Raw genomic sequence first — 24,906 nt, 5'->3', positions numbered from 1 at the left:
AAGGGAACGTGCTAGTTAGAGTTTTTTGGAACCCAAAATTATGAACAATAGTAATTCCAAGTATTTAAACCACTTACACGGCTCATCACAACCACAAACTTCTGCTTTTTTGGGGGATTTTACATGACGGTCGTGTGAAAAAGCAGTTAAAGGTATACTATGCAACCGGGGTTGATTTTCCAGCGAGGCTCCCCCCAGAGGGCGAAGTAAAAGTGCACTGTCATAAAGATGCTCAGCTGTTCTGGTTTCTCCGTCAAGCCAGGCGCGGTTGTTTTGAGCTTAGCAGACAGGCGAACGCAACGAAAAGTGGAAAAAAACGGCAGAACAAACAATGACTAACACAGTGAAGGTATGAACATCAGGGTTTCCCGCAGCGCTATCTTGGTGGGGCGGCCGCCGCCGCCGCCGCCCCACCGCGGCCGCCGCAGTAGCGTCTCGCCAACATTCAAAAAAAAATAAAATAAATAAAACTCGATATGCTTGCATGTTTATTTGACGTTAACACGCGGTTCTTTGTTGTTGCTTTTGCGCACGTGCATATAGTGAATGGCAGGGCAAAAACACATGGAGTTCTTGCCGTAAAGCAAGACCGACTCTCGCGATGCACACGAGACATCTGTGTGTGCGGGCCGTGAGCTCTTGCAATTGCAAGTACGGTATTTCCCCCACAGACCACCAGGGCGGCCGAGAAAACCTTTGTTAAACCTGAAATGACTCATTTAATCATCCAAAACGGTATGGAACACATTAATTAACTGAAAAATGTTGCATAGTATGCCTTTAATAAATCGAGGAAAAGGATACGTGGTTTAATTTTTTTATTACATAAACTAAAAATTGTGCGGCTTGCCTATGTATTCAGCCTACTTTCTTCCCTCTCTGCATGAATCCAGCTGTTCTGTGAGGCCCTCAGAGGTTTATTGGAGAACAGACTGCCTCATGAAGACCAAGGGACACAGCAGACAGGTCAGAGAGAGAGAGAGTTTGGAAGACTTTAAAGCAGAGTAAAGTTTTTTAAAATGGTCTCCCAAGACCTGAACCCACCATCCAAAAAGATAAAACTTGGTGGTGGCAGCATCGTGCAAAACTTTAACCCATGCCTGTTGTGTTGCTCTGTCACATAAATTATTATAATATAACAAAGTTTGTGGCTGTAATGATACACAATCGCAAAAAAATAATAAATAAATCCAGATTTATGATGCTATAAATAGCCTGTATTAGGTCACAAAAGAAATTAGTCACTATTCGTTCCAATTATCCAGGCTTCCGTACATCCTCTCGCATTATATGTTAAATTCAAAATCCTATTTAAAATAAAATTGCCAAAGCTCTTTGCAGCAAAAACTGTATTTGCAGTGAGCTCCAAATGAGCTCTGAAGCATTTCTATGTAGCTGCTCCTTTGTTATCTCCTTACCCCAGATATGAGAAAAACCTTGCAAAAGTCCAACACGGGAAGGATTTGTAAGAAACTGGCAGCTTCAAGTGTGTCTTGCAGATTCTCCATGTTGAGCGACAACTTTGCCGTGTAGATAAAGTCGATGATCTTCTTGAGGCCTATCCGGTTTACCCCGTGGAGCTTGATGCACATCAAATCCTGCTCCTTCATTCCACCTGCATCAGGGGTAGGGGAGGGGAACCCAAAAGAAATACACTTATGATTACATGTGGTACAAATCATCACAATTGTAGATCAGAGATACCAGCCACTGGAGACTGGTACACCTCACTCTCAGGCGATTTTTAACACACACACCTTAGAAAAGCATTCAATAGCTCAGATCCTGTGGTGCTACTAAGGCGGGGGTCTGGGTAAGTGGCATGACAGCAGGTGAAATAAGCAAACACGGCGACAGGTTTTCCAGTTTAGACATTTGCGATAGGGTCATTGCCATGCAAGTCTGATGTCAGCAGCAAATTAGTCAGCAAATTAAGTTATAGGTTTAAAAAAAGAAAAGAAAAAAGAAATGGAATGATTCAGGGAATAAGTGGTGAACACACAAAGACGTGCAAAAAAGCCAGAAAGCAAAGAAACCAGCTAAAATTTGTCAGTATTTAGAAAACATCCCTGCTGTAAGGTGCAAATTGATATCAGACGTTTTAATATTAACTGACGGTCTCTAAAACGATTACCAAAATATTGCACAGAGCGGACTAGGGCTGAACAATTAATCGCATTTTCAATATAATCGCGATTTAAAAAAAACGCAATTTCCAAATCGAAGAGTCTGCAATTTTTGGCTATGTAACAATTAGGGAATTAGACACGTCCATTAGGTGTTGGTAAAATGTTTAAAGTGGGTTTGCCTCCACATGGAAGGGAAGACAGTTGCAGCAGTGAGATAATCTATTTTTATTACTTGTTTTAGAGTTTATATAATCATACATAGCATTAAGTACAGGTCAATCAGTTTAATACATAGATTTGTTTGTTGGTTGCACTTTATGTTCAACAAGGATTGATGTCCAAATCAACTAAAAACTGTTCTCTTGAATAATATTCGGATTAATAGAAACATTAAAAGTTCTTGTTTTAAACAGTCCTTGTTTACAAACGTCTTTATTTAGACGCCATTTTTGTTGCTTGTGGTTAACGTTGTCAATTTGTTTCCTTGCTGTGCAAGGAAACAAAATGATTTGTTGTTTGTATAAGTTTAAAAAGACATGATAAATTAAACTGGAAAAAAAAAAATCGCATTAAATCGCAATATTAAGAAAAAAATAAAATAAAATCGCAATTAGATTATTTTCCAAAATCGTTCAGCCCTAAGCGGAACATTTGGTAAGAGCAAAAATATGCTCGCCTTAACATTCTTAATGTTACAAAACATGGTGACTGTAATGGCTAAAGCGGTACTTCTAAACTTCTCATTGCTCGGGTGTCAAAAAGAACAATCAAGAGCCAAGCAGCACCCCCAGAGAGCTTCTGCGGATTCGGGTTTTCATATGAAAACAACAAGTAATCCACTGAAGTGCAACGGCCACTACGGCCACAGAGCCAAACTCCACTGCTGAAGAAAAAGTATGTTTAGGCTGTTTAGAGTTTGCTGTTTTACACTATATTACAATGGCGTATAACTGAAGGAAGGGTGAATGGGGACATTTAAGGGGACATTCTAGATAACAAGCAGACGATGCGATATGTGAAGATTTCCTAGCAAGACTATCACCCCCCAAAAAAAAAAAAAAAACATAGTTAAGGAATCCTTCAGAGAAGCAAAGTCAGACTGCAAGAACAGGCCAGTTAAAAACCAGAGTCAGCCAAGAGTGGCTCAATATCCCACCCGACCTGAACAATACTAGTGACCAGTTTCTCCATACAGAGAACATCTTAAAGTGGTAATGGCCCAAAAAAAAAAAAAAAAAAAAAAAAAAAAAGAAGGCTTTTCTACAAAGTATTTATTACATTTCTGCATGGATATTCAATACTTAACTTCATTTGTGAACTCATTTTATTGATTTCTTTATGCGTATGAGACTTGTGTTGACATGTTTAATACTTATTTTACCCGCTGAATATTATGTGGTAAACATAAAAAACAAACATTGCTTTTATACACCGGTGCGTTTCAAAGACAGTGTGATAAATAAGTCGCGAGCAAGCGCCCTTAAGGTGCCGACGGCAAGAGGATAAAATATTGTATTCAGACATTTGATTTGATTATCAACTACCCGGGACTTTATAGAATCTGAAGCCCACATGCTGGTGCCTCATTTTAATTATTAGAGAAAACAAAAGACAGCTTTTCAACGTGGTTTCTGACAAGCAGGAGGAGGCGTGGATCCATGTTGCTTAAAAGATTGGATTTATCATTAGTGGCCCCTGCAGCTTTACACCCGGGGAAATTACACTGCAGAGTAGAGCTGCACAATATATAGACAATATAGCTAACCCAATTGTCACCGCATTATGTGCAAGAACATCATTGCAAACAACTGCAACTTTTAGGTGGTTTATAATCCTTATTATTCTGCTTCCCAATACGTTTGGTCACTTGGATGAACTTCCACTCCGTGAGGCAAATTAAATGCATGTTACATGGTTATTGGAATATTTAACCATAATACCGCAATAAAAAACATTTTTCTAATGTTTTTCAGTCCAACTGCAGTTAACTGTAGATCAGTTTTCCTTTGGTTGTGCAGCTTGAAGTATTGCCACCACCCACAAATGTGTGAAGCTGTACGGACACATATAGATCAAGCTATAGAAGCTATACATAGCTATGGAAGCAGCTCAACGCGCTCCGATACAGGCGAGGAGCGCGGGGAGAACAGAAGGCTTTCGGATCGCCACGTAACAACGTTACATGACGGGCGCCGCTCACTGTTGGGTTTACTTGTTGAGTTAACATGAAAGGGAAACAGAAGAAATGGAAACAAGCAAATTAAAAGATGCCTGAAATAAAATAATAATAATAAAAAAAAGTTAACTTCCATGAAATACAATTAAGTGGATTTCTCCAAAGTCTGCGCTAATCCTTACTTGATACAATCAGACGGTTTTCCTTGTAAATTTTAGAAAATGTTAACTTAATAATAATAATGACCTTGACTGCTTTAAATCATAATGGTGCATTCACACCGGACGCGACTGAGGCGGCCTATCCCGATGCAAACGCCGCGGTCAGGAGCGGTGAAGCGGTCCACGGCGAGATCCGCGCGGTCAACGCAGAATGGCGAGTTTCGCTGGAGCTAAAAAATCTGAACTTTTCTGTCAAAACATGTCACGGCATCCAATCAGCGAATGGATCTGGCTGCGACACAGGGTGAAAAGAGCAGCGGAGACAAAGCTTTTTTCAATCAAAATATAAGATTGATTTTGAAAAAAGACGTTTTAATTCAGCCCCGTCAAATCATTCATCATTAGTCCTCCTGTTGTAGCTCCAGAACCGAATAAATGAACAGCTATTCACTGAATTCACTCATCTAGAAAGCCACTGCAATATTATACCAATCTACTACATGTAACTATTACTGATAATATTTTCACAGAATCTTATTTTTAATTTTTAATTCCACATTAGACCTTCAATAAACTTTAGAGTGTAGCCACGCAAGCAATATCTTGCTTGCGTTTCCATTGTTTACGATCATTTCTTAGTTTTTCGGGGTTTTATGCGCAATTAGAATGCAGACATTTCTAACACTAAATCAAGGGTATGGCAGCCATCCAAGTGTCCATGTGTGCGTTTTAAAGTTTTCAAGGTTCCTTTGCTGCTCAATTGTCTGCTAGGAAGAAGAGAAGTCCAATAAAACCAAAACACTTTTTTTTTTTTTTTTTTTTACTGTGGTGAAAAACTATTATGAACATAAATGCAAAACCATGACTTACACAGGGAAGAACACAAATTCATTTCTCAATACAATAAGTACGGGGTTAGAAAGCAGAAAAAAATACAACCAATATACCTAAATGAGGTGTATTTGCATAATTCTGGTCAGAGGGAGGGGTTTGCACACATACCTGTGAACATAGCTTTGAAGTAGTCGGAGGATGAGGCCATCATGGCGCGATGAACGGGGAAAGCTTCGTCGCCGTCCCCAGCAACCAGCGTCACGTCACACAGCAAGCCTTCTATTCTCAGCTGATCAAATCCCTGAATCCACAAGGGAGGAGAGGTGAGAGTTATACGAGCAGGAAGTGTTTCTGGCTTCAGCGTTACGGGACCTAAATTAAGTAGCCCCCCCCCCCCTCCTCAGCTGAGTCAATAACAGACTAAGAAGAGCACGTGCTAACCAAAGCTCCTGGTGACAGAAATAAAATTAATTCACCCTTTTCTGTAGTCTCCAGTGAATTATTCATATTGCACTCACTTATGCGCACCTGATATTTCTACCCATTATTATCAAACGAAACAAGGGTTTTAGTAGCTTGTACAAATAGCCTGAAAGTATGAAAACATGTCGATAGTGTTAGAACAACACGAGCCGCTATAATCAGCGGCTAAACTCTGCCTCAAAATTCACCACAAGGAACAGATTCCAGGATGAGGACGTAATATACGGGAGATGGGCAAGAAAAATCATTATCATTCCCCCCCACTGTGCTTTGACAGCGAAGGATTAATGAACGGCGAAAACAGCCGACGGCTTCTCGTTTTGAAAGGAAGCTGGAGAACGAGGACAACCGCTGCAGCGAACGGCGCGGTCCGTCACATTTTCAGGCCCGACGTCACTTTACACCAGATCAGCCCCGACGCGCAGGGTTAGCCGTCAATATGAATAAAGAGTCCTTCAGCAGAACATAACAGGCGTAAACACACATTTAGACAAAAGGTTTGTTGACAGGTGTGCAAAAGCATTAAAATTAATAAATCTTTTATTGAGAAAAAAGGGGAAGTTTATCACTAAAGGTTTGAAAAATTCAACCTTTAGTGCGAGGGCATTTATTCAGCGGTGAAAAATTGGAAATATTAAAAAAAAGGTTGTTTTTAACAAAACCACTACTGTAGCAACTTGCTTTACGCCGCCAAAAGATCGCTTCTAAATAAAACTGAAGCACATTTATATTCCAGGAAATTTACACCGTCTCCAATATTCACCCATACCTTCGATAGCAACTATTATGGTAGTTACTGTTTTGCACGCCTACCTGTAGGTGGGTAATGTCGGTAAAGAAAATCCTTTTTTTCCTGTCCTGTGGCTACAAAAGTAAAAATGTAACGTAGTAGAGCCACGGTGTTAAACAGAAGATAAATATGTGGCATATGGCCGAGTACGGTGGGGGATCCCTGATGCTGTGGGACCGTTTCTATTTCAAAGGCCCAGAGAACCTTTTCAGACAGCATGGCATCAGGAAGTCCACACAAATCTGCGACCCTCAAAAATGCCACTCAGCAGGATAATGATGCAAAACTTATGGCTAAATTAACTAAACAAAAAGAAATAAAAAGGATTTGACAGTGGTTATTAATAGGAGATCAGAAATCCTTTTTGACATGACAGCTTTTAAAAGAGAAACTTGATCAAAAGAAAAAGAAAATTCTACATTACTCCTTTTATATTTCATAATTTGTTTTTGAGAAACGTGTTGTTTTCAAACAGAAACACATTTCTTGGCTGAATGAAAATTTTATTTTAAACCCAAATCTGCCAGGTGTATGAATAAAGGACAGGAGCCAGGACTGTGAACCGGACGTTGTGCGAAGGAGCGGTCAAAGTTCCTCTCTCTGGTTGATTTAACACTGTGAAACGTGAAGAGAGAGGAAAGGTGCTGTCCTATGATTTCTATTTCAATGTGAGACCATGCTACTGCAATAAAAGATGAACTCATATACATTTTGTTTTGTTCTACTTCTTTACAGACGTTGCCAACAAGTTTTTCCACAACCTTACACAGTGCAGACGATGGAAGACGATGGAAGACGATGTAGACGTTTTAAGGTTCCTGTGGTACTCAGGTGGTACACAACCAACAGACAAACAAATCCCAAAGGCTCCAGTTAAACTCACCATAAATGAAAAAGGGGAATAAACACTGATCATTTCCACGTACAAAAAAAATAAAAATTGGCTTATAAGCCAGCGTGAGTGCTCACCTGAAGAACAACAGAGCTGTGCGTATTGCTTGTGAAAAATCGAGTGTTTCCCGTCTTTGATGCCTGAAGGTGAGCAGGGATGCCCATTTCACCGTAGCCTAGAGCGACTTTCATGTGAGGGTCGTCGTCCTCCACGAGGGATCTGGAAGAAGAAGAAGAAAAAAGTTTTAAATTTAAAGGAGGTGGTGTGACTGGATCGGCCTAGATTAACATGCGACTCTTCATTGTAGAAAGAATAAGTCTTGTTTTCGACCCTCCCTATCAACGTTTTTCAGTCTAGGCCTCCCCTCGATCCACCAAAGGGTCCGTGAATCAGGCATTAAACGCTAAAGTGCTCCTGATGAGGGACAATTTGATCCAATCAGAGATTTTTTTCCCCCCAGTTTTGCGGCCATCCTGAATTCCCTTCAGTCTGAAGGAGGTTTACATCAGACCAAAAAGCAGGCTGTTCTGCGTGGATCCCCTTTCTCCTGCTACTGAACACTCCCGCTCTGCTGGGACGGGTCCCGCCTCCTGAAAACACAGTTCTACAAGGACGAAAACGATGCTACCCATTTGCTCGACACTTACGGAGACAACCCAGCGTTACCGAGGAAATATGTTACAGTAAAACGTTTTCTGTTCACAAAGCTCTTCAGAGAGTTGTAAAATTTTCATTAAAAAGGCCTTAATAAAAAAAATTAATAAAAAAAAAGCTGCACTTGTTGGCTGAACGCTTGCTTTTCAAAAGGTTTTCTCCAACATTGGCAGAAACGCAAAGCAAATGGAAAAGCCAATTAGAAAATGCCAATATTTCTCTCCACATCCAGAGCAAGCTAAACATTATTTAGATCCCATCAACATCAACAACATTTAAGAGGAATGGAACCGGCTGATTTGCAGTGATGTGTGAGATATTGAATTCAATCCTGGTGTTTTAACTGGCTTTATATGATTTTTTTTATTTGTTTTTAGAAATAGGCTAGATTCCAGTATGAAGGTAAAAGGTAATGCTTTCAAAAGCGCTAACAACCTCCTTTCTCAACACTCCTAGTTTTTAAAGTACTTTTTAAGAGCTTCTACACAACCCTGTAGCGACTGTGGAGCAAAGATTTCTGGAAACTTTCCATGAAAAAAGGAACGTCCCATGTTAATTAGTGGAATTACCTGTGGATGGAGGTAATTAAATAAAGGTTTTCACATCCATTAAGTGTTTTGTTACATGTAATATCTCCAATTAATACCATAAATCACATATATTTACCAATATCAAACTTTAGCTTTACGACACACATTTCTGGTTATTCTGGTCTTGTGCTCCTGGCTCCAGAAGCTGTCCTCAGTAATCCGAGCGTCAATAAATTGTTTTGTGTTTTATGTGGTGAATAAATGCACAGTGCATGTAGGGGGTGTGGCCTAAATACCCACACAGCAAGCACCATGTTATGTGCATGTGACTGAGAAATAGCGTAGCGTTAGTGAAGTGTGTCTGCATGAATCTGGGTGTTTTAAATCAAAATTATGCTAAAATATACAAGAGAGTCTCTTAACCAGTTGTGGTAAATCGTTGGTGTCCAGCACTTTGAGCCCAAGTTTCCTTATTAAGTGCTTTACTTTATAAAAAAAAAAAAAAAAAGTTGAATTTGAATGATTCTTTTCAGAAAGAATAAAACTGCGAGAGGCGTCATGATAAACCTCCCATACTGCTGTCTGTTTTTACATGTGGCGACACCTCTGACTCAAGCAGAATACTAATGAGTGAGAAAGCGGTCGCTTTAGATAAACTGCTCATCTTTGGCGAATCCCATCTCAGTTTATTTGGAAAATAAGGAACAATCTTTAAAAATAAAAACAAGTGTTTTTTAGAATTAATGTGACGGAAATATGTGGTGTTGCGCATTTGTTAAAAGCGTCAGGATGAGAGAGACTGAAGAGATTTTCAGAATGGTTTGCAACGGCTCCCTCATCCTGAGATACGGGATTCGTTACAAACCCGTTTGAAGGCCAGTAAAGACCTGTCGGGTTAAAAGCAGCGATGTTGCAGTGTTTTTCATAATCCACACATTCTTGTCTTCCTTGACTGTGGAACTAAAAGCATTTAAAAAAAAAAAAAAAAAAAGGGGGATAAAGATTACGATAGCAGTAGGACCTCAACATGTGATGTAACCTGATGCAAAGTCTAACTGCTCCAGAGAGAAGAAATATGGGAAAAATGTCACTCTATACCACATACACACACACACACACACACACACACACACACACACACACACACACACACTGAATGGACAACAATTAATCTGCAGAATAAGCAAAACCGGTCAGCCTCTTCCATATATGTTTTAGCAAGTTCATGCAAATAAAAACACTAAATAAAACCCTTTGAATTAGATCTATATGTTTAAAAAGAAAGTAAAAAGGAAATCACAAAATAGAAAGGTTTTAAAGGTGTTTTAAAGGAATTTAAATACCTAAACACTGACTTGTGAATGACGGCATCGTTTTGGGTACGCTGCATTTTTCCTGGTAAAAGCTTATTCGTACAGGACTTGCATAAAGACTGAGTGAAAACCAGGCGTAAATTACTACTACTACTCCCCGAGGAGCTCATAGCGATATCAGAGTAGTCAATGAGTGCTGCGTGGCGGTTTGAAAAGCGTTCATTTTCATGCGAAGATTGGCCCAGTTTTGATCAAATATTCTGCAGCCCAAATGACTTGCTCAGCAGGGTTTTCAGCGCCAGTCCTCCGACAGGCAGCGCTCGTCAGATGTAGAAGACTAATGCTTTTTGAATGGACCATTTATATAATGAAGTAATGCAAAACCCTCGCCTGGCTGAACAGTGGAGAGAGGGGCTTTTAAACACAGGCAGAAGATTCCTGTGCTTTTAAGGAATTGTCATTTCTTTCCTTCAGATTTGAGAAGCCGGTTCCTTTTTACTGTTTATTGATTAGTTAAAATGTCAGAAGAAGACTATATATTTAGACTATTACACACCGTTCAACTTACTGTATAATGCTGTGTACTGCTGGCCAGCTGGCTGAAAGTAGGCTTGTGATTCCAGTCTTACTCTAGATCAGTGATCTCAAACTCCAGTCCTCGAGGGCCTGTGTCCGGCAACTTTTAGATGCGTCTCTGCTTCAACACGCCCGACTTTAAACATTAGCTCACCAGCAGAGCTCTGTAGCGCTCGGCTGCACGCTAGTGAGGATGGTTAGCCATTTGAACTAAACGTGTAGGGAAACGTCTAAAAGTTGCGAGGACGCCAGACTTTGAGGATTTGAGTTCGCGACCACTGGTCTAGAAAAAGTGGAATAAGCGCTTGAACACTACTAATAAGCATAGCTGGTGTTTAATCTATACATTTGCTAAGGTTTATGTTGCAAAATCCCTTTATAATGTTCATTTATTTATTATACATAGTTATTTATAAATTATACTTATTTAAAAAAAAAGTCTTGAGTTGTGGTCTTCCCTGCAAAATATCAAAACAGAACATTCTTCAATAAAGGGGGAAACTATTCATTTAAATATTCTAGAAAAGCGAGAACGTTTCTTTTACATCAGTATTAGAAAGAAAAACGTAGCTTTTGCTTTATTATTTAGTTAGTGATGAATGAAAAGTTTCACAATTTGATGAATATTAGAAAAAAATGGAACAGGGAAGAAATCCAACTTTTTAGCGTGGCTTTTACTTTATGGTTGGGATCCGCTGAGGTGACCTTAAATCCAACAGAAGGCCGTGTTTTTGCGTCGCCTCCTCTTGACATCATGAACGCTTGAAGTGACTGAAAGTCGCCTGGTGTCTTTCTTCAAGGATTTACCATTAGGACAAACATGTTTAACCTCGCTGATGTAGAAACATTAGGAAAAAAAATAAAATAAAAATCAGGTTGACTCCACTGACATGCTCAACTGAGAAACACCTAGGAAGGCAAAAAATGATAAATACACAGAAAATGCAAAAAAAGGAAAAAGAAAAGCACATAAAGAAGCAAACTGTACTACAACGAGAGGTAAGGAAATTTAGGTTAAAAAAAAAAAATACAGATAATCTGACCACATCTGCTGAAGGTTTGCTACAAACAAGATGGCCAACACTTACAACGTGGGACTGGAAAAAAACAATAAAACAAAAAAAAGGGTCACGTCTTACACGGAGATGGTGCTTCACTAGGTCTAGTAGGAGTCTGTGAACGGCGTCAGCACTAAGCAACGGATGGTTTATACAGCAGTCGCAACAACAGTGACACAGAGCACACAGGCGAAGAGCTTGTTCATTTACCCCGTCAGGTGGTAAGCCGGAGCGAGGAGAGAGTGGGTTGTCCACACCATAAAGGAGTGCTGGTGGCTGCCGGGACGAAAACAAGAGAGACAGAAGCTACAGCATCCGCCACAGACGTTCTGCTTTGCTCGACCCGACACCGACGCCCATAGGGAAGATCGTCCATCGCTAGGCGCTAGCGAGGCTCAACACTTAATGTTTGTATCGTTAACACATAACAAAACGAGGACATATTACCCTGCTGAAACACACCATGTTTAACACTAGAATTACCAGAGAAGGGTCATTTAACATTTCTACCTTTGGAGCCCAGAGACGGGTCGACTGACCTGAAGGATTTTAATTAGCATCCTATAAGCAGTTGTGACCCGGTGCTTTTGTTCTGTAAATAAGGCCATTACTGGTGCACCAAAGGAAGGGGGAAGCTTAACTCCCTACTAACTGCCAGGTACAGCTGTGAGCAATGACCAGAAGTATTTGTTTCTAAGTCAAGAGGACTGAAATTCCAGCATGAGAAATATACAAAGGTATAAGAGGCAATGGCAATTTGGACAATTTGGTATTCGTACTACTTGAACTGTTATGCATTTTGTTAAATTATGATTACAAACATCAGTGTATTTCATTGGTATTTTATGACATTGACTCGTACAAATTAGTGCATAATTGTAATGTGAATAGAAAAGGATCTGTGGTTTAAAAAGTGGTTTTCAAAGGCAAATCTGAAAAAGTGTGGACTGCATTTGTATTCAGGGCCTGACAATCCTAGATTAAAAAAAATTGCTTAATTACTAAATTCTAGTCAACACAAAACTTACTGTTCCATTGAAACAATAAGCTTGTTATTGTTCGATTGAAATCGGAAAGAGAGGGGCATACTTAGACATGACCAGGACATGGTCATCAGCCTAAACTGACAGGGTATCACTCAGACAAACATCTCCTTCTTTAAAATAATTTTCAGAACTACCTTGTTTGTGATGGTAGCACAGAGTAGGCTTTTTTTTCCTACCCTGACTCCCAAGCAGCTAGTTGATTACATACATACATAATAAACCACACACGATGGTGTGGCAGTGGGTAGCGCTGTTGCCTTGCAGCAAGAAGGTCCTGGGTTCGAGTACACTCCTGGGTCTTTCTGCATGGAGTTTGCATGTTCTCCCTGTGCATGCATGGGTTCTCTCCGGGTACTCCGGCTTCCTCCCACAGACCAAAAACATGACTGTTAGGTTAATTGGCTTCTCCAAATTGTCCTTAGGTGTGAGTGTGTGCGTGAATGGTTGTTTGTCTCTCTGTGTTGCCCTGCGACAGACTGGCGACCTGTCCAGGGTGTACCCCGCCTCTCGCCCAGTGAACGCTGGAGATAGGCACCAGCAACCCCCGCAACCCCATGAGGGATAAAGTGGTTCGGAAAATGGATGGATGGATGTTTATTATTATAGTATTTAGTTTTATCCACACTGCAGGGTAATAGTTGTAAAGTGATAGTGTTGGTTGCTTTTATTCTTTGGGGGATGCTATATTCACTAGATACAGGGAAACTGGTCAGAGTAAAAAAAGGGGACCTTGTTAAATGCAGTGCAATTATAATCTAATGAAATAAAAGTTGTTTTCTTGGGTGTTCTGATGTATGAAATCAGCAAACAGCTCCTTAATTTTCAAGGAAAACTTGTAAGGAAAACACGGGTTGCCTACAGTAAAATGTGTCTTTTTTTATTATTATTATTTAACCCCATCCAATGATAGCCCTGCAGTAACTTTGAACGCCAACCCGTGTTGCTAATTTAGTTAGTTTTTTACTGTAGAGCTGCCTCCATCATAGATCGCACCCACCCCCAACATGGACTATTCACACGTACCTTCTGGCCTGACAGTACAGAAGAATGCTTTTGTGAGTTCGGCTCTCCTCCCCCCTTGCTGATTCCTCAGGCAATGGCCCTATTTACAATTGAACAAGGGATGCTAATTTGAGCCACCAGAGTCGTCAGTTTGGACTCAGGGTCTTTTGACCCTCTTTCGGGACTTCAGGGGGGAGGTCTAAAACCCTGGTAATGCTAGTGTTAAACTAATTCCCCCCCCCCCCCCCTTAGCATTATTATGAGTGATTTTGATAACTGTAGCCACAGATGTGATAAACCTAAATAGGGCTGCATTTTCTGGAAATTCTCTTGCATTTTTTTTTTTTTTTTTTTTTTTTTTTTTTACTGTTTGTTCAACAAAACTGAATTTGGTGAAGTGTGTAATCATAATTAACTCAAGGATATGAGCTGTGCATAAGACTCTGAGAGTTATCTGCAATTTCAGGATAAATGTTACTGGTAGTTAGATTGTTCAGTAGAAAGAGATAAAATGTAGAAAGAACAGTGGTTGTGTGACTTGAATGTATTCCACAATTATTACATTTTCAAAAGGATTTTATTTGAGTGTTACACCAATATTGTAATAACCATCCAGTAACATAATAAATTATAATAGTCAAATTGTTGTGATGTTAATGGCTAAAAATGTTTATTACATTACTGTAAAGTGTTTGCATTATTGATTTTAGTACATTTCAAATTATTGGTATTACGCATTACATTTGTTGGATGTTATTACATTATTGGTTGCTACATTGTGTTTGGGAATAAAAAGTTAAACCGAGACATACAGCTTATAACATTAATGTTCAATGATAAATTGAAGCAAATCACACTTAACACAATGTGGGTGGACTGAAGGATGAACTAATGAGCAATAATGAGAAAACACATCCTACATTATAGTACATAATGTGCCTCCTACAGTCATTACAAAGTGATTTTTTTTCATAAGAAAGCCTTCATGTGGCGTTTTGCCTTTAAAAGAAAAAAAATATTCCTGTAATTCTGATTAACATACAAGGTCTGATTCCCATGGGCCACTATTTAAAATATGTTCCGTTATAATGAAATTCAAAAGCTTGAATAAAATCACTGCACGGTAGTTCACAGACTAACTTTTATAAAAATTTAAATGATTAAAGCTAACATTGATCGATCTATGCTTGATAATTCAGACTAAAAAGTGTATATTGCAGCAGTCATAGTCATTGTTTTATACTATCCAAGCGTCAAATTTGGACACAAGAAAAAAAATAAAAAATACAAATGGATAAACTGTAGGGGACGTTTCGCTTAAACATCGCGTAAAGCTTGAGATCTGACCTTAGTGATGAAAGCTAAGGCTTGATCTTTTCAAATAACCGACTCAAAACAAACCATATAGGACTGAAAAAAAAAAAAGCCTTGGGAACAGGTTGATCCGTGTACGCGTTAAATATCTTTGGAGAGACAAGGGCAACATTTTTCTAGTTCAATCTGACGGCAATATATTTACTCTTCTCTTAGTTCGCTGTGTCTGGTATGAAAACACAGATTTGTAATGTTGATGAGTTTGGTGTCAGTTTTTGTCGGCGTAATGCTCAGAAAAGACCACGGGGTTCCTAGAGCAGAGGTAGGGAATGTATATATAAACCCAACAGCAGAACTGCATGAACAATGATGGAGTGGAAAACCTCTGAATGGAGAGTTATTGCCAGTCGAGCTGGGAAGGAAACCCCCATTTGTCTCTAATAGGAGCAATAAAAGACGCCGATAGCGAGAGCCCTTTCAATCACTGACCGCAGAAATGTAATAAAGCTACATGCTGACCAACTTCTGACCACAGAGAAACACACAACTCGTATGTCAGCAGTGCTCAAGGACAGTAGACTATAATTCAATTCAGTGACGCTGTCTGCAGGTCACTTTCACAGGCATTTCTAGTCAGAAAAGAAAAGTAGACCAAGAAACCGGTGCGAAAACAGTGCAAAGCTATGATGTTTGCATATTACCTGAATAAATGGTGAAAACAACACATAACATTGTAATATGTTAATTTAACAATTTACCAGAAATATAAAACTTAGAATGTGAGAGTGAATTGCCTCCATTTATTTAATAATTCATTCTAACTCGGTGTTATTTACTGAGCATTTTAAATAATTATGTCCCGAGTGCGACAGTGTTAGTCTGTTTAGCCAATTTCTCATAAATCAGTCGTCATGATGCACTATTTACCCGTCATAGATGTCATCAAGTTAAAATTTTACCATGACATTTCCCCGGCCCAAAATTGCTTCGCTGCTTTTATTTTATTGAGTTGGATAGATTTACATATTGAAACAAAGCATCTACGGGGGGAAAAAAGGCTGAAAAGATTAATTTGTGGGGGAGTCGGGCGTATTGAACCAAAAAAAAATTTATAAAAAAATACAAATATTCCTTCCCATTTCCACGAATATCACTTAGTCTAAAGGAATCTGTGATCTCACAGTATTTACTTATTATCCTAAAAACTTAAAAGTACTCACAGCAACTTTTTCAGCCATGGTGTACCTACTCTTAAGTATTTAAAAATAAATAAATAAATAATGTTTTAATAGAAAGTCATTAAGCCAAACTGCCTTTATAAAATGTTTGGTCGCGAGTAAAGCCGCAACCCTGTCGATACTTTTTGAGAAAAGCCGTTTCAGGAGAAACATGACAAAACACAACATACAAAGTGAAGCCAAATAAAAATAACCAGCTTTTATAAAAACACTTATTTTTCCAAAAGAACGTGAAGAAATAAGCGATGGTCTTCGTGGGAAGGCCTGTTAAAGCATCGGTCGGTGGAGACGAGGAGATTCACCTCAAGACCGAATCTGAGCAAAGAGGCAGGAGAAATGCAAAAGCCATAAAGCTATGAAAAAATAAGTGGAGGCACAGCTCTGCATACAAAAGGAGCTTAATTTGTCACTCCGCAAATAGAGATGCACGATTAGTAGCAGATCATGTCATAATCACGTAGGTCAGCATTATTCTAGTTTATTTCCATATCTAATTACCCTGAATGTTCTGGTGGGGCACACCTGTCATTATATGAGGCTAATTATGACCTCAGAAGCTGCCGCTATGCAGGCGCCATACCGAAACAGTACCACGCATTAGGCTTTAATGAGGAAGGCTGAGGGAAACTTTGTGCCTCCTTGAAAACACAAACCCAAGGAGAGAGAACTTTCAAACATAAAGGTGGTCTGGTTTGACCTCAGCGGAGGCAATACACCTCAAGGTTTGGCAACAATTGCTGTGGAGATCTGATTTCAGTTACGTCGTCAAACGTGTATACTTTTTTTTTTTTTTAAGATTTGCGCTGATAAATTGGCTGGCGATCAGTAAGGTGAAATAGGGCACAAGCTTCTTATGGGTCCATCTGTCTTTTTTTTTAGCAGTTGAATATTGAATGTTCGACAAATTCAGCTTTTCCATCAGTTCTAGGAGAGCTACCATTCGTTGCACAAATGCAAGTTCAAATCTAACAGACTTCTCGCTTTATTATCATGGTGCTCTGCCATTCGGACTGAAACGCGTTGGATCTGATGCAATAGACTTGATATAGAAGAGTTTAACCAGTTATCTGTGATGCATTGGGTTCTTATGCCATTTTATTTTCAATCCGTTTCAATAGATCTTGGCTGGCAAATCATTTTTTGAGAAAGCAAACTCCACTTCATCATAAATAGGCTTTGAGAAGGAGAGAGAGATGGATAGAGACAGATACCAGTGTCACCTGAGTAAACCCACTTGAGACCGCCTGTACCTACTGCTGGCCTTTCAATAAAAATAAAACAAAAATCCCCGGGCGGCTGTTGCCATTTCTGAGAAGAGGCCGCAAATCAGCATGACTTCAACGGCCGTTTCCAAAGGACAGGTATATTAAAACTCTAACGCAATCGGTGTGCATCCAAACGCTGCATTGTGTGTGTATACACAGGGCCAGACAGATGAATAGAAAACTATTACTAAAAGTTCATAATGGAAAAACAGCAGCAGATGTTTCTCACAGGAAGGCATCGTTTAACGTTGGGAAGTTTTCACGCTAACAACAGAAGAGCTGAAGCTTTAACGTTTTTCCAGCCTAGTAGAGATCATTAGCGTGGAGCCAGAAAACAAAACCAATGCACTTCCGTTGTACGTGTGTGTTTTTCCCTCCAAAGCCATTAATTGAGACAACAGTTAAGACATTTACAGAAGAGTTGCACATATCAGGCTTTTTTGGCCGACACCGGTTTCCGTCTTTGTTTGACGTTTTGATTCAATTCAAACTTTTACTGATTTGAAAAAAAAAAAAAAAAAGATCTCAGAGACATACGCTGAAGACATAAGAGGAATATCCCAAATTTTCCACCAAAGCCTGTGTCTCTAACCTTGATCTAATCTTCAAGAAATGACTATGTTAAAATGTTTCTAGCAGTCACCTAGTGTACGTATGCATAGCCATGTGTGTCTTGTTTTTAGGTACAAGTATGTGTGCATATACATATTAATTTGTCTTTGTTGATTTAATTTATCTTAACTATACATCTGTGCTTCTTTCTTCATTTTGTTCAATATTTCTTAAAGGGGCCATGACAACATATTGCATTTTTCGGAGGTTTTGGGGGTGTACTTGTAATGCTGTGATTCTGTCTCTGCTGCTCTCTGTGCTGCTCTAGCAATTATCCCTGATTACCTGCACCTGCGCTGATTACTGCCGCTGCCACACCTGGGTGGAGCACTATTTATACCAGACCTCCTCGGCGTGCAGCCGCCGGATTCTCGAGAGTCATTAAGAGAGTGTGACTCTGATGGTCTTTGTGGCTTCCTGCATGTTTGCCTCATCCGACTCTCTCGTTTTGGGTCTTCAGATTCTGGACAGCGACCCGTGCAAGTACCTGACTCAGCCTCTCTGCTACCTCTGCCTCTTTGCGTTTGTGGAACAAGACCCTGGAGCGGAGTCTGTGCGGACCTCTGGATTTCCCCTCTGTTACCTCTGCCTGCCTCCAAATCATTGTATGACCCTGGACTGCCCCCAGGACCGTCCAGGGTCCTGGACTCCACGTTACGGATTCAAGAAAGGTTAGTGGTTCACCTTCAGCGCACGCCATTCTCCACTGAGAATATACCGGCTTCACGTTTTGCTTCAATAAACATTTTAAACCTGCTCTGTGTGAACGGGTGAATTATCAGGTCCTAAACACAAAACGCTGTTGTGCACCAACGAGGCCGTGTGAACGTCAAAATTCAATACCAAAAGGTCCTGTTCAAGGGCAGTCGTCTTTGTCCTCAAAAAACAGTCCGATCAGAAAACAGTTTAATTTTCTATAATCGGAGCACACCATCAAGTAAACAGCCCCCCCGATACAGCCAGCTTTGAGACATGCTAGCCAGACACCGCAGAGTATGAACATCCCATATTCAACCTCAAACTGACTTCACAGCGGTTACTAAAAAGGGGAGCCGATTTGTCTGATGGTGCTCAGATTTTGAAAAACTTCTGTACCAACACGGAAGGTGGCGACCACAGCGCTGTCATTAAACGTAAAATTATTCCATTTCTAAATGCTGTCGATTGTGAGACCGGTGCGTTGGTAACTAAAATACAGTTCACCGACGAGCAACGCCGCTGTCAGCCGCTTTATTTCGGTCGCACTGTGAATCGCGCCGCTGGGTTAAAGCCTTTGGTCAACTTCCACCAGCTGTTTGGAGGGGATGTGGGGGCGCGTTTCACTGGTTTTCCAAATATGGTTGTAGCTGCATATCAATACCGTACTCAACCCTTTTACTGAGGAAGGCCATTTGGCCTGACAAAAACCACAAGCTGAAGTTATTTTTACGAAATTGATAATGGAAATTGAGACTTTACGTATGCAGCTATCAACTACATGAACTGGTTTATGCAGTGATGTCATGGCAGCTTAAACTAATTTATAAGAGCTGATGTAACTGATGAATTTCTCCATTGTGAGATTAATCAAGTCCTGTCTTATCATTTAACTTTAAAACTTAAAAAAGGTATCATGAACATTCTGTTAAATGCATTTAAGAGGCAAAAATGGTGGAATATTTGTGTCTTGGTCCATTTTTTCAGATATTCTTTCCCTCAAGAATTTGCTTTGCCACAAAAAACAACAACTCTGGTATGGTAAACTAGATTAAATTAGAAACTTCAGTTTATGCTGCAGTTTATAATATTGCAGTAGTTTGGAAAAAGCAAAATAAGTTTAACCCTGTTGGCATATTCCCTGAGTAAGTGTAATTAAGGAAGGTGTAGATGCATCTCACGGGATCCTTAGGAGGAAATAAAATTACCCAATTTCTATATTTCTAACCCTGAAGATGTTTTTTTTATTCCTCCACCAAATGGCTATGTTCAAACTCAACTCGGACCAGAAATCCTCCAGAGAAGAAAACCAGCTCCCTTCTTTTTTTTTTTTTTTAAATTAGCCATCCAGTGATTTTTCTCAAAAAAAGACGACTTCTTTAAACTGATACACAAATGACTATCGACTTTGAAATGGTTTCAAACACATTCCTACAGGGACAACAAAGATCCTGTTATTGCATTTTTAACAGCAGACTTGGCACCCAAACCACACATATGACATGTTCTTGCAACAATCTATAAAATAGGAGTGTCAACGCATTTCTTTCCTATTTTTAAACCGATACTTTTCAGCCTCTTTAGAACTGTTGAGTTTTAGGTTCTTTAAATCAACACTTTCTATGTATAAAAAAAAAAAAAAAAAAGAAACCTTTACCTTCAGATAGCCATTTTATAAAAAAAAAGGAGTCAACATATTTACTGAAGGAAATGAGAAAAATGTCTAATGCGCACTAAAATTCAGATACCATTAGGAAACAAAGGCCGACAGCAATCATGTCTGACTTTAAACAAAGATTTGTGTTTGGAAATCTAAACTTTAAATAGAAAGCTAAAAAAAAAAAGGAACAAAAACAATATGCATTCTTAGATTGATTGGACTTTTTACAGTTTGCATCTATTAAACTTGACAAAGAGCAAGAATAGAACAGGGCGGGGGAAAACAGAGGGATATGACAAGTGCTAACAAGAATCAAACAGAATTTGTGGCAGTTTGACTACTGGATCACCACAGCCCGTTCACACATTAGTCAGGCTTCACTGACACACACACACAAAAACGCCTTTACTCACCAAGACACCACGGCTTCTCCTCTGGTATCTAATCTAAACCAAACACAGAAAGCTAAGCGCTACGTGAAAGCGTTTGGTGCTGTTGAATCAGCTGAGAGCCCAGCAATGCCACTGGTGAGAGCCTCACCTCACAATTCGCACACTGAAAACATCTCTGTGCCCACACCTACTGCTGGATCTGAGGAGCGTCGGCAGTGGGTCAGCTTTAATTTCTACCAAACAGTTCTGATGAAGAGACATCAAGCACGTGCTTCAAAGTGCTGCGAGAGGAAAAAAAACAAATCCTCACCTCTGGGGAATTTACGGCTTAGGTCTGCCGACTAAAATATAGTCCTTGGTCCTTTCAGTGATATTTACCGACATTATTTGAATAAAAATAGAGCATAACTCAAACGGAAGTGAGAGCCAGTCTGCAGGCTGTTGTTCTCAGCGAATCGAAATCGTTTCTCAAAGGCGTCTGCAGAAGGCAATCTGCGGGAGAAGACGTATAGCGCCTCGCAGAACTGTTCGTTCCCTCATTCTGTCGCGTTCAAAATCACATCCTTCCATGGATCTTATCTGGACTGTGATAAACCGATATTAAGTAGTGGGTTTTTTTTTTTTTTTTTTTTTTTGGACTGTGAGCTGACGTCACTTCCTGTTTGAGGTAAGGCGTATTGTATCACTTCCTGTTTTCACTGCGTGAGCAACGGTTTATTGCTCCAGATTCTCTCGCTTTTATCTTTAATCTCTTTGCTGTAACATCTGTTTCTAACACATAAGCACTTTTAAAACATTTTCTGTTGCTGCACATCACGCTTGGGAACTCCTCGTGTTTCACGGTTTGCTCTCTTGGCGTGGTAGAAGGGCGCTAGCCTAGCTTTAGCCTAGCCTAGCTTTAGCTCCACAATGGCTTCCTCTCCAACTATTACTTCAGCTTCTCCGTCTCTGACTAAGTCTCCTATCTCCTGCTCTCTGTGTCAGATGTTTAGCTATTCCTCTGCCTCCTTTAGTGATAATGGTACTTGTAATAAATGTAGTGTTTTTGTAGCTTTGGAGGCGAGGGTGTCACAATTAGAGTCCCGGCTCCGTGCTATGGAAAGACCAGCTGATAGCCGCCCCTCTGCTAGCGCGGAGCCACATAGACCTAGCGTTAGTTCACTTAGTGGTCCTCCAGAAGCACCCGAGCAGCCGGGTAAGCAGGCCGGCTGGGTGACAGTTCGTAGGAAGCATAGCTCTAGATTTCAGCCCCCAGTTCACCACCAACCCGTCTGCGTTTCAAACAAATTTTCCCCACTCAGCGACACACCCGCTGAGAAGCCGATCCTGGTTATTGGGAGCTCAATAGTCAGAAACGTGGCACTAGATACACCAGGGACCATAGTTAAATGCCTGCCAGGGGCCAGAACGGGCGACATAGAATCTTATCTAAAACTGCTGGCTAAGGATAAGCGTAAATACAGTAAGATTGTTATTCACGCTGGCGGTAATGACACCCGATCACGCCGATCGGAGGTCACTAAAGTTGGTGTTGCTTCGGTGTGTGAGTTTTTGTGAAACGAAAAGATTGTTTTTTTTTTTTTTAGACTGAACTTTATAGCACCACATTTTTCTGCAATTACAGCTGCAAGTCTTAAGGCGTCTCTACCAGCTTTGCACGTCTAAAGGCTGAAGTAGTGGATCCTTTGTAAAATCTGTTAAAAATGGCCCTCTAGTTAGCTTCTACCTCATTTCCAACAATTCCTATCAGCTTCCCTGTCCTTGCTAAGAGAAATCATCTTCACAGCATAATACTGCCACCACTGTTTTTGTTTTTTTATATTGAGGATTGTGTGGTAGGGGTGATGTACAGGGCAAAGTGCTCTTAAAGCAGTCCCAACAATTTAAACGTGGTCTCATCTGAAGAGAGCACTTTTTTTTCCACGGGTGTCCCCGACAAGGTCTGTGTCAAACAGCGAACGTGATTTCTTACTGCTTTCTTTCAAAATGACAACCTCGTAACTGCTCCTCTGATTAATGCTCAGTTTAGGTAGACCGCCTTATCTCGGTAGGTTTGCGGTCGTCTCACCCTTTCCATTTTTAGACAATGGATCGTTTAGAGCTCAGTGAAATGCTCAAAGCCATATATAAATTTTTTTTATCACCTAATTCTACTCTAACCTTATCCACATTTTAATCCCCATGACCCATCTGCTGCGCTGCCTGTTGTCTGATGACGGGACCGGAAACCGCTTAAAGCGTGTAAATCATTTTTGAAAGGTACGGGAACAGAGCTGGACGGTTTCAGCTGTGAACTCGATGAACGCGGACGCCACCTATTCTAAAAACGGCGTCCTCCGTCAGTCGCTAGCTAGAACACAACAGAAATGACCCTACCGACGCAGCACGTCCGGCTCTAAATGTTATAAGGCAAGTGGGCAGCCGGGTTTATAAAGAGGGACTTCTGCCTCACCACAGACTAACCCCAAATATCAGCCTGTAAAAACGCAGCTAACCGTTCGCATTTCAAAATAGTAAGCGGTCTGGCTGCAAGCAGCAAAGTAAAGGGGGGCATCTTAATGCTCAAGTACACTTGGCTTGATCATTGAGTGCACATGATTGGCCGTGAAGATACCGTATGTAGCCGCTGTTCCTCAGCCAATTAAGCACACTTGGTGTACTTAAAGGTTTGCAGCTTCATGGCAAGAGCTGTCAAAAGCTCCCAAAGGCTGGTATAAAGATCCTCTCCCTTAAATTTACACAACGTCCACTGGCAAAAATAAAGTTAATGCGACGTCTACAATCTTTACAGCTCCTCACAGTCTTTTTTTTTTTTAATTGGTGTGGCAGGAAAAGACACTAGTACCTGGATTAATGCATGCGTTGCTTTTATTATTTTATTTTTTTTAAGCAGCTTTATTTCTCAACAAGAGAAACATTTCTAGATGCAGGCAAAACAGAAATCCAATTAGTGACTCAGATCTACTGCGGCAAGTTTCCCCTGCCCAGTTCGGGATAAATGAACGCACTGATGAACGACCAAACGCCATCGATATGTTATAAATTCAGCGTCGCTGGGAGCACCTGCCAGACAAACGCTACAAATCACCGATGATGTTACCGATCCGAATCAATTGGGTCAACTGCCTCTAAATTAACAAGTATTCAACAGTGAAACAGCATTTTAAAATAAGCTTTAAATGTAAAAGTTGTATTTCTCTCTGTGTGAGATGCTAGTAGACTTCACCAGGTGTGCCAATGAGTATAGCTGCCGGCGTATGTGCAGGGCATTCATTCACAGATACCTGTAGACATTTACAAGAGATTCTACTAAAACGGATGACAACACGACCCTTTTGTTGACCTTAGTATCAACTATAGGGGGGAGACTATTGTGGTTATGCCTCTAAGCTCCCAAGTGGAACTACAAGACAACTTGAGGATGCAAAAAGCCAGTTTAGTAAAAATCCATCCCAGTAAGCTGCGCTAGCATGAGAGATTCCCCGCAGGCGGCGAGTTAGCTCACTTAGCACGGGTTGCCTTGAAAACCGTTTTTCCTTTTCCCCCCTTCAAAATCCGGCTCTCCCCCTCCGTAAACCCGAGCCGTGCGGAGAACCGACGGGAGCTCTGACAGAGGGGGGTAAAAGCAAGGATGGCGAGAGGCTGGGTGAAGCATGCGCTTTCTACCCTTCCCCCTTCAGGAACAGTGGCGGATGACAATAGCTTCTAAACCAGGGCATGTCAGAAATCCTGACAAAGGCAGACTCCTCCCAAGCCGCTGATTCCCGGCTCCCACATAAACACAGCCACAGGAAGAGGGCAAGAGTCAGGGGATGTGGCGTCTGCCATGTCCGGACTTGCAGCATAACAAGCTTTGCTTTTTTTTTTTCTTTAATGGAAAAAAAAAAAAGGTATGCCAAGGTGGAAGCATAAAAACCTCGTTGGAAGAAGGTAATCTCTTGATTCGCACAAAGCTCAGTCGCATTCTGCCCAATAAGGGGCACAACGTATACAATAGCACCTTCATCTAGTTAAAGAAAGAGAGCTAGCAATAATACATTTTTTTTTTTTTAAACGGACAAATGCACTACCACAGCTGTGCGACG

The 24,906-nt window shown here is 40.5% G+C and overlaps 1 protein-coding gene across 6 annotated transcripts in view; it reads right to left on the bottom strand.

The window, feature by feature from the left end:
* Window positions 1-24,906, bottom strand: part of klhl13 (kelch-like family member 13) — a 50,335-nt gene that overhangs the window by 16,155 nt on the left and 9,274 nt on the right. For 3 of the 6 annotated variants that reach the window (XM_036143196.1, XM_036143195.1, XM_036143200.1), the window contains 4 exons: window positions 11,807-11,872; window positions 7,543-7,684; window positions 5,469-5,601; window positions 1,419-1,615 (listed from right to left, as the gene is read on the bottom strand). In XM_036143196.1, coding sequence (XP_035999089.1) covers window positions 1,419-1,615; window positions 5,469-5,601; window positions 7,543-7,684; window positions 11,807-11,872 — 538 coding nt within the window. The remainder of the gene's footprint in view (window positions 1-1,418; window positions 1,616-5,468; window positions 5,602-7,542; window positions 7,685-11,806; window positions 11,873-24,906) is intronic. The other 3 variants (XM_036143198.1, XM_036143199.1, XM_036143197.1) reach the window with 1 other exon arrangement.

Source organism: Fundulus heteroclitus, chromosome 11, assembly GCF_011125445.2.
Source record: "Fundulus heteroclitus isolate FHET01 chromosome 11, MU-UCD_Fhet_4.1, whole genome shotgun sequence".
Taxonomy (NCBI): Eukaryota; Metazoa; Chordata; class Actinopteri; order Cyprinodontiformes; family Fundulidae; genus Fundulus; species Fundulus heteroclitus.
This window is presented reverse-complemented; position numbering and strand designations above follow the sequence as displayed.